At 37.6% G+C, this 10,384-nt stretch overlaps 1 protein-coding gene across 2 annotated transcripts in view; it reads right to left on the bottom strand.

The window, feature by feature from the left end:
* Nucleotides 1-233: 233 nt before the first annotated feature.
* The window catches only part of HSD17B4 (hydroxysteroid 17-beta dehydrogenase 4), a 62,342-nt gene continuing 52,191 nt past the window's right edge, over nucleotides 234-10,384 (bottom strand). For both annotated transcript variants that reach the window (XM_038123811.1, XM_038123812.1), the window contains exons 23-24: nucleotides 2,630-2,757; nucleotides 234-656 (exon numbers count right to left, since the gene is read on the bottom strand). In XM_038123811.1, the coding sequence (XP_037979739.1) occupies nucleotides 567-656; nucleotides 2,630-2,757 (218 nt within the window). In that variant the 3' untranslated portion in view covers nucleotides 234-566. The remainder of the gene's footprint in view (nucleotides 657-2,629; nucleotides 2,758-10,384) is intronic.

Here is a 10,384-nt window from a genome sequence, read left to right as displayed (position 1 = left end):
AAAATGGCTAATCAATATGGGTTTCAAAGTTCCAAGAGGTTTTTTCTGGTGCAGAAAAAAACCCCACATAATGACACCATGTAAATAAATGGAATTTACTTCCATCTTCCACTTATTTTGATACAATCATGACAGCTTGAGACAAAAACCATTAGTTTAAATAATAAACCAGATATACTCATAGAAGCTAAGTCTATCTAATGCAACATGAATGAAGACTGATAGACACATAAAAGGAGATATTAATGAAGTCTATTGGTTTAATTTTCTTCAGAATTAACATAGAAATATATGCTTCTTTATTAGAACTAAATACATTTTATTTAGATAAAGATGTACAATCAGAAAAGTATGATTCTCTACCATTGCTGAGAAACTAAAAAGGGACAATAATAACAGTTATTTTTATTTTGCAACTTCTCTCTACTGCAATTAAATCAGCTTATGTATTAGCAGTATAATGAATCAGTACATTGATGTTAAATAGCCTGCAAATCACTGGTTCTGAACTAATTGAGTTTCAATCTTCTGCAGTTCTTCACTGCTGTGGTAGATGATCAAGCAGTTCAGAGTTTGGCATAGTCTTTCAGGATCATTTCCAGTTTCTGGCTCAGCATGATGTTCCCCTTCACTTTTAGTTTACCAGAAAAGAATGCCTAAAAAAAAACCAGAAGGGAAAAACATGTATTCAACTGTCAACTGTTTACTCACAAACCAAAGAGTTGCTAGAACAAAAAAAGAAGCCAAAGAATAGTTGTTTAGCACTCAGGAGAAAGCCTTCAGTACACAATGCTTAATGGTTATCAGTTATTAAAAAAACCTGTTCAATTCTAATACCATCCAGAAGCAGATTTTTTTATCTATAGCGCAGACAAGGCCAACTCTGTCACCCATGGGAAAAAATTAAATAAAATAAATACAAAGCAACTTCAGTGGCCTCTGTTTCTTTTCCACACATAGCACAGAGCATACCTCCAACTGTAAGACAAATGCCTTCACAGAATCTGATGGCAAAATTTAAGCAGGGCACAAAAAATAAAGCTCCCAGCATCATCCCCTCACACTACAAATATCTATATATCACTATAAGAAATGAAAAAATGGAATGAAAAGGCTATATAATGAAAATTAAAGACCTAATGAAAATGTAAGCTACATACTCAAATTCATAACAAATACAAACATAAACTTGCACAATATATTACACACATATGCCAAAGAAATGCAATGGCTTTATACACAGCATGTTACAACAAACAGGAAATAAGCAAGATTTTGTTGCATTTGCGAAGTCATAAATCAATCAGTATTTTCACTTCAATGCTGGTATATTACATTTTTATTCTCCCTACTTCAAAGAGCTGTATACTTTGTTTCAATCTAGTTCATATTTTTTTAAAACTAGTTTTGCTTTGCAATGGCTTTGCAGTTTGAAAGCCCTTTGAAAGTTCCTTAAATGTTCTTTTGCATAGTTCCATTAGCTTGAAATACATTCAAATAAAGACTAGAGAGAGCCAGCACAAAAGAATTTAAATAGATACTTTGAGCTTCTTTAGATGGAAAACTTCACAGAAACTCAAAGGAAACACTAATGCCTAAACATAGGTGATGTTCCTGAATTGCAGTCACTATTCTTTAGCATTCTGATGATTACATATCAACATCTTGCTTGTTTATGCTTTATGCCTGCTGTATACAGAGGGTCACACAGGATTTTACTCATGTAGTATGTAAGACTTGTAAAAAGCATTCACCGTGATCATTAGTCTCCAATTTACAATCAAAGTCTCCAACAACTTCTGCGCGAGATCAAAGAAAAGGAGCTGTTTGATACATGATGAGCTTAATTAAAGTTTTCATTTGCTCAAGCTTTAATCGGTAAGCTGACATATTACATTTGTGACAGTTTAATTTACTTTTACACAAGGCATTTTTATTAAGAAAATTAGTCATTTTAAGCAGCTGATAACTGCAAGAAGCTAAAAGTGCAGACCCAGATTATAGACCTTCCTTAAATCTGTATTTCCCTGAAAAGTATCCTGGTTTTGGTAAATTTTGACCATCTATGTGCATTCATTGTCTTGACATTTCTCTGTGCTGCCCTACTAGCAATAAATCAGACCACTGCAACAAACATGAACTTCCTGCAACATGACAATCAAAACAGCCTGAATAATCAAACTGACAAACCTAAACTGGCAAATTGTATACTGTGAAGTACCAGGAAGTAAACAAACTCCTAACTTTGCACTGCCAGGCCTTATGTCACAGAATCACAGTACACTCTAAGTTGGAAGGGACCCGGAAAGATAATCTAGTCCAACTCCAAAGTGAATGGCCCTTACAGGTATTGAATCTACAACCTTGGTGTTATCAGGGCCCTGCTCTAGCCCTTTGTGGTTACCTTTGTCTTAAGATAATAAAAATGGCATAAATGCCCCCTCACGCTTTCTGGCTAATTCAGTATAAGGTACTGATGTGCTTATACCTCATCTGACCCTGGTCTCCACTGTCAAAACATCCCAGGGTTTAGGATTTCAGAATGCAAACAGTCATGAACTACAGCTTGATGTAAGGCAAATAATACATCTACATACAAGAGAGTATGTCTATGACACACAGGCTTTACCTTTTGGGGGTTGATCTTTTGTTGTACCACATCCATGAAATCCTCATCCGAGAGAGTGAAGGTAGTATCAGCGGAATTTCTGGCAGGTCCTTGATACACTGCTCCAGAGCCATTCTTTAAGTCAATTGCTAAGAAGCAAGAGCAATGACAGTTTAATTTCAAAATAAAGATAAAATTTTCAGGCTTAAGAGCAGTACTTTCCTAACCTATTATTATAAAGCATCCAATCTAAACTATCAGCTACTTGGAAAATAAATGGGGTATAATTCTTCTTCATCAATGAAAGAAAACAAAAAATTATTCCTGTACTGAAGAGGAGGGTGTTTACAGCAAGGACTTCAAAATTCTTACAGCGATGGTAAAATCTATTTTCAAATGACACTGAAGATGCACAAGGTATTAATTAGTGCACTTACAGCAAAAATGTTCAAGTTAGTAATAAAGCTCTAAAGTTCAAAACCAGCATCCTGTAGTCAGACAAGGCAAATGTAGTGGTGTTCAAACACACTGCCGCGTTTTCCCTGGTCTGTCCCCCAGGCAACAAAACACAGCCTATTCTGCTCCATGCAAGGAGTATTTAAAGCCTTGCCAATTATCTGTCTTTCTGTCCTGGAAAGACAAAAATTCCTCCAAGTGTCTGTAGCTTCAGAGTGTTCTTTTCCCACGCCAAATGACCTGCCAAAATAATCTACTACAAAGCTAACACCATCAGGTATTGTGTCATTTGTTTAGAAGAGTATTTTGACAGGATGTGCTCTGCTGAGTCATTCTCAGATTTTGCAAATTCCTGTCTTTCCTTTACACCTTTGCCTCTTGATCCATCACGCCCCCATCCCACACATCATTCATGTGGATATTCCCATAACAACATGGCACCTCTAATCACAGAATCATGGATGACAGTTGGTTGCTCTTCATGGACAAATTTTAAGGCCCATGCCTTAAAATGGAGCTTTATTTCTGCATAAGCTATCTTATCTGCCACTTTTTTCCAAATAATTTTTTGACAGGATAAGGGGAACTATAGAGACTGGGAGTAGCTTTAGTGTATTTAAATCTTTCATTTTCTGAAATCTGCTTTAAGCAATATTTATCCAGTTACAACAGAACTAGAAGGGGACTTAAGTATACAGCATTGCTCAGTGAGAAGTGACATACTGGATTATTATTTTCCAGTTGATTTTAAGGTAAATTATAAATCCTGATAGAGATTTAATGCATACCACTAACTTCAAACAATATGGGAAGAAATTAAAAAAGCACCAGAGCATAATAATTCAGATGAATCATCTGTACATTTGTGTTAGTGGGTAGGGGCTGCGTAACAACATCCCTGTGGCCCAAAACAGCTACTGTATGATTTAACATACCTGAGCCTTTAACATTGCTCCTGTAGGTTATGCAGGCACAGAGTATTATTAGGAAAACAAAAATCAAAAAATATCATTTACTGAATCATGAAATGCAAGCCACACACACCAACTAAAGTCTGAGAGTGGATACCAGCTTTCAGATTAAGTTAACCAGGCCTAATTGTCGAAGTGCTTTTAAAACACACCTCTACCCAAATGCTGCTAATGTTAAGCACCATACTAGTGTAGCCAAACTGCTCCCTTTGAGACAAACAGCAAGGTCAGCAAGTACTACAGATTAATTCACAAAACACAGACATGGTGTCTAGGATGCTTGCAGTTCCTAACAAACTGTTTTGAATTACTTCTGGACTTCAGGAATCCCTTTTCGTACTTCATTCTGCTGGCATTAATTTCTTTTCCTGTCCCTACCATTCCTACACTGCTCCAGAAGGAACCCAGATACTGAAAGCCTGACATATCATCTCCCAAGACACAACTTCTCCTTCTCCACTAAGTACTGGCTGATAAGAAATTTTAAAATACTTTATTGATAATACTGATCCATCTGTTTCACCAGTGTCAGGTTTAGATGACAAAAACAATTAAATAGGTGTAATGACTCAGAAAAGTTCTCACAATCAACCCTTAAGTTTTATTTTGAATATAGTACATAATTAACAGTTGTTACATTGTTGTACATTAAGATATTACTTAACATTATTATACTCCTTGTTCTCCTTCTCCATTTCCTAGCCAAATCCCAAGACCATCATTTACCATCAATACCTATAATAAACACTAACCTCTCAAAGTACAACCACACCTTTAACATTGCATAATCACGGCACCTATAATCAAGGTAAATCTTTAATGTTTACAGAATCACAGAATGATTAAGGCTGGAAAAGACCTACTACCTGAACAACTCGTACAGCAGTTTCTTGAACACTCCCAGGGATGGTGACTCCACCCTCCCTGTGAAGAAATTTCTCCTGATGTTCAACACGAACTTTGCATGCTGCAGTTAGCAGATATTTCTTCTTGTCGCTGGTTGTCCTGTCCCAGAAGCAGCAGGCAAAGCCAACCCCCACCTGGCTACAGCCTCCTTTCAGGCAGTCGTACAGAGCAGCAAGGTCTCCCCTGAGCCTCCTTTTCTCCAGGCTAAGCACCCCCAGCTCCCTGGGTACTGCTTCTCACAGGACTTGCACTCCAGACCCTTCCTCAGCTCCACTGCCCTTCTCTGGACTCACTTCCCCACCTCAAAGTCTTTCTTGTGAGGGGCCCAAAACTGGACACAGGACTCGACGTGCGCCAAGTAGGGGGACAGTCACTGCCCTGGTCCTGCTGGCCACACTATTGCTGATACAGGCCAGGATACCACTGGCCTTCTTGGCCACTTGTGCATACACTGGCTCATGTTCAGCCAGCTGACATCTAAAACCTCAGATATTTTCCACTGAGCAGCTTGCAGCTTTCCAGCCACTCTGCCCAGCCTGTGGCACTGCCTAGGATTGCTGACAACCTGCAGGTTGTCACCTGCATTGGTGACCCAATAGCAGGACTTGGCACTTGACCTTTGACCTTGCTGAACCTCATCCAACGGGCCTTGGATCCCTCATCCAATGGGCAGGGATCCCTGCCCAGATCCCTCTGCAGAGCTTTCCTACCTTCCAGCAGATCAACGCTTGCACCCAAACTGGTGTCATCTGTGAAGGGACTGGGGGGACACTCAACTTCCTCATCCAGATCAACAAGAGTGATATTAAAGATATTAAACAGGACTGGCCCCAATACTGAGCCTTGGGGAGCACCACTTGTGACTGGCTCCACCACTCACCAGGCCCAGCCACCCAGCCAGATTTTGACCCAGTAAAGATTATGACTGTCCAAGCTGTGGACTGCCAGCTTTCCCAGGAGAATCCTGTGGGACACAGTGATAAAGACTTTGCTGAGGTGAGTCACCTGGTCATAAAAAGAGACCAGGTTAGTCAAGCAGAACCTGCCTTTTCTACACCCATTACGGCTTTGATCCTGGCCCCTTGGTTCCCAGATGTGCTGAGTGATCGTAATCAAGATGGTCTGCTCCATAACCTTGCTGGGTACCAACTCCAGCTGATCACCTAAAATCCTTAATCCCACCTCAAGTTACTCATCACTAGTTACTAGAAATTCTAAGTCAAAAAATACAAGAAAAAAAAAAGAAAAAAAAATTTAAAAAATTTTTAAAAGAAGAAAAAGACTGATCTAGTGATACATTATTTTTCTAACAATGTCAAAAAAAGTTATTTCCCCTTCCTCTAGATTCTTTTTAAATAACATTAAGGTTTTTGATAAGGAAGAAAAAAAGGAAAAAAACCTAAGCAGCCACAAAAGCATAGCATTCTGACAGCAAAACTGTCTTTTCCACAAAAACAAGGAGAACAAACAATAGAATTATTGTTACTTGATCCATCCCTTTTCATAGGCTTCATCATAAATGAGTTGACCTCTCTAATGCAAGTAGTTAAATAAAAGAAGGTACCACTGTGGAGAAAGAGTGATCCAAAATATATCAGATATTAGTATTTAGAGGAGGAAAGTAACTCCCCACCTTATAAAGAATGAAAAACTACCACAAAAACTTGCAAATTCAATTTTTTTGCAGGGCAAAAAAATCAAACAGAAGGATTAGAAACATACACAATCCGCTTTCTTCCCTCCTGACCTACACCTAGGCTAGAATACTGAAAAGACAATTCAGACTAAACTAGAGCACTAACTTGTGAATAAATAAACTAGCAATGAAACAAATAAGGTGAATGCCAGACCAGGCTCCAAGCATCAGAGCAGAAAAATCCTAGCTTTCCAATGACCAGAGAGCGTGCCTTCGTGTCTGCCCTCTGGAATACATTCTGTTACACATCTGGCAGAAAAGTAGAATCAAGAAGTTCAAGTGAATAAAATGCTAGTTTTCCTTCAAATTTTTGCTTTTACTTTGATACATAAGTGTTATATTACAATAATTAAAAATCTACTAATTATTATCAGGTAAAAGAGGCTGTTGTCAGAGATAAAATAAAAATAGCAGAAAATTCACATATATAGGAGTCAAAACACTAGATAAAACAGTAGACAGTGACACTTTGTAGCAGGTTGTCAAAAACCTAAAAACCTAGTATTTGGGGTAAGAATTTTGTTAGACTTTGAAGAGTGCCTTACCCTTTCTAGGAGAAAAATATTAACAGTCAGACTTTTTTTTAGTTTGGTTTGGGTTTTATTCTGCTTTACAATGGGTAAGTAAGGGCAATACAAGACTCAATCACTAACCAAATAGAAACAAGTATTACCCAGTCTTCATTGCCTGAAGTCATATTGCATCATAAATTATTGAGCAATTTCACCTTAATTTATCAGCTGTTCACAACCAACTACATGTAACAATTTCTCCCCAGTTCTCGTAACAAAGTTTTATTCTTCTGAGATCTGGAAAGGAACAGAAATATTTCCTGCCTTCAGCACTAACTTCAGAAACATGAAGAAAAGCAAGAGATGGGCAAACTCTTCTGAGTACTGTTCTGGAATGCCATTAACTATCAGCCAACAGATCTCAACAGCATTACCTTTTCTCTATGGAAAGCAAAGTTAAAATGAAACCTTAACTCTAAAAATTTTTTAAAAATTAATATTTTATAATGCCTGAAAAAAAAGGGCTGTTGTTGTATAGCAATACATATGCAGGAGAGAGCAAAGCATGCTTTAGGTAGTGAAGCAAATTAGAAAAAGCTGGGGTGGGTTATTAATTAATGTTTTTGTTAAAAAGTGAAGGTGGTTTCAGTACCACTACACTTATTTCTGAGGTATTGATACTTGCTTTATCTCTTTTAAAAGGATTTTCAGCATCCTCTTGAATTAGAACAGTTTGTTTTTATACAGAAATACCACTAATTAAGGCCAGTTGTCAGGGATTACAGTTCAACATTGTTTACACAGCAGTTGAGCTGTCCAAAATTTCACATCCTGAGTCAATTGCTCTACACCTCTTCATGGCTTCACACAGAGAACTACATAGAAGGAAAGGCCACTGCTGGTTAAACAGACTAGTGTTATAATACTAGTGCCTCCATAAACATGTCTTTCTGTACCAACAAAAGCCACATTGATTTCACAAATTTCATTGACTTCTAAAAATCCTGGTTTACTGCAGAAAGTAGAGATCAGAATGCCACAGTTGCAGTTAAAACACTAGAAATAAATGTAAATATAGTAAAATAAAAGAACTTTTTGTTTCCTTAAAGTTTGGAAAATATCAGATTGATTGCATATACGGGAACAAATTTCACAGAATCAGAGAATCATTAAGGTTGGAAAAGATCTCTAAGATCACTGAGTCCAAGTTTTAACTGATTAATACCTTGACAACTAGACCATGGCACTGAGTGCCACACTCAGTTATTTCTTGACCACCTCAGGGATAGTGGCCCCAGCACCACCCTGGACAGCCCATTCTTTCCTCAAACAAATGTCCAACATCAGCATCCTATGACTGAGGTCCAATTTTGCTGGTCCTGTGATTTCTTACCTGGGAGAAGAGACTGACCCTCACTTGGCTACAACCTCTTTGCAGGGAGTTGTGGAGAGTGATAAGGTCCCCAGTGAGCTGCCTTTTCTCCAGGCTAAGCACCCCCAGCTCCCTCAGCTGCTCCTCACAGAACTTGTGCTCCAGACCCTTCCCCAGCTCCACTGCCCCTCTCTGAACACAATCCAGCACCTCAAAGTCTTTCCTGAACTGAGGGGCCCAGAAATGGACACAGCACTCGTGCTGCGGCTGCTGCCTTCCCTTATCTGCTTATTTCCCAGATCTGAAGAGGCTGAAGGACATTAGCAGAAGATGCTGGAGCTACAGTCATTGCGTAAGGAAGCAATGGGCTGTAGGGCTCAGATTGTTTCCAGCACTGTCAACAGCTGCACTCTTCACAAAAGCATAAAGCTGTGTAAAAGTGACAAGTCAAAAAATTAAAACACAAGACAGAACAAATACATATCAACGTAAATAAGAGAAAGAGGCCTATCAGGTAGCCCGAAAGAACCAGAAACACTGTTTGTAAAGGCCTAGGAGGCCCTTACAAAGAGAGGCCTAAAAAAAGATAGATTGTTAATTAATTAACATCAAGTTACAGCTTAAAACAAAAAACTCAGCCAAAATAATATTCCTCCTCATACACAAGCTGTTCCAGTGATAGCTTGTCAAGAATTTTGACCATACACTGAAATAGTATGCAATATTTAGCTATGTGAACCAAATTGTGAATCAATTGTAATGCCATATTTTCCTTTTTGTTTTCTTATATCTATGCACATTATGGGATTGACCCTCCAAAATGGCAATTTTACTTAGAAAAGACAGAAAGATAATTCAGAATTTATCTAATCTAGCAGCATAACATTTACATAAATGATTTAAAATTCTTGTACACAGAAAATCAACTAATAACCACCAGGCTGAATTTAAATGTACAGTAAAGAAGTGCAATTCTACTAATTGAGTTGAGTAACATTAAAAACTGAAGCACTTTTGAAAACCAGTCAAAATAGTGACACAGAAATAAATTCAAGCTATAGCAAAGGTAGCATTGTACTGTCATCTTCAGTTTTTAAAGCAAAAAATCAATTTGACAAAGACTAAAATTTCTAATTGTGTACGGAAGCTTACTTTACATTAACAACTTAAAAAGTCAAGCATTCAAGTGAGAAAATGGCATTGTCAGTGTTATATATTCTGAACTGACTATCATTGCTCATCTGCATTATAAAGGTCTTGCCGACGACCACACACAGACCTTGTGAAGATCACATAAAGTCAGAAATCTTTTAGATTATTGAGAATATTCTAACTGCAAGAAAGCTGTCTTCTTTGGCATGTAAACTCACAAACTACCATCTTCTTCTGCAGTTACCATGGAAAATGATCTGGTAAAGTATCTGGTAAAAGAGACACTTGAATACTGCTTATAAATCTCAAGTACTTGCCTCTGGGAGGTCTTTAACTTTATGGTTTTTTGGCTATATGTTTTTTAATGGCAGGAGAGTGTTTTCAAATATTCCCTAAATAAGAATTTCATCATGCAGATACATATATAGCTTGCCATTAAAAATAAGCCATTGGAGTTAAACAGACATCAACAATAGTAGGCTCTTTTTCCATGTAGGGACAAACAGTGAACAGTTGATACTACAGTTGTCATAACTCTTAAAATTCTGCTAGTGAGATTTTGTAACTATTTTCATATTGACAATGTGAAATTTTAATATTTAGATTATTTGTAGCAGTCTATTTAAGTACTAACCAACTCCTATTTTCTTCATCCAAAAAGTACTTGAAACCTTAAGGCACACAAAAATATTCATAAAACACAAACAAATA

The sequence above is a fragment of the Motacilla alba genome, chromosome Z, assembly GCF_015832195.1.
Source record: "Motacilla alba alba isolate MOTALB_02 chromosome Z, Motacilla_alba_V1.0_pri, whole genome shotgun sequence".
NCBI lineage: Eukaryota > Metazoa > Chordata > Aves > Passeriformes > Motacillidae > Motacilla > Motacilla alba.
Note: the sequence above shows the minus strand (reverse complement) of the source record. Positions and strands in the feature narration are given on the sequence as shown.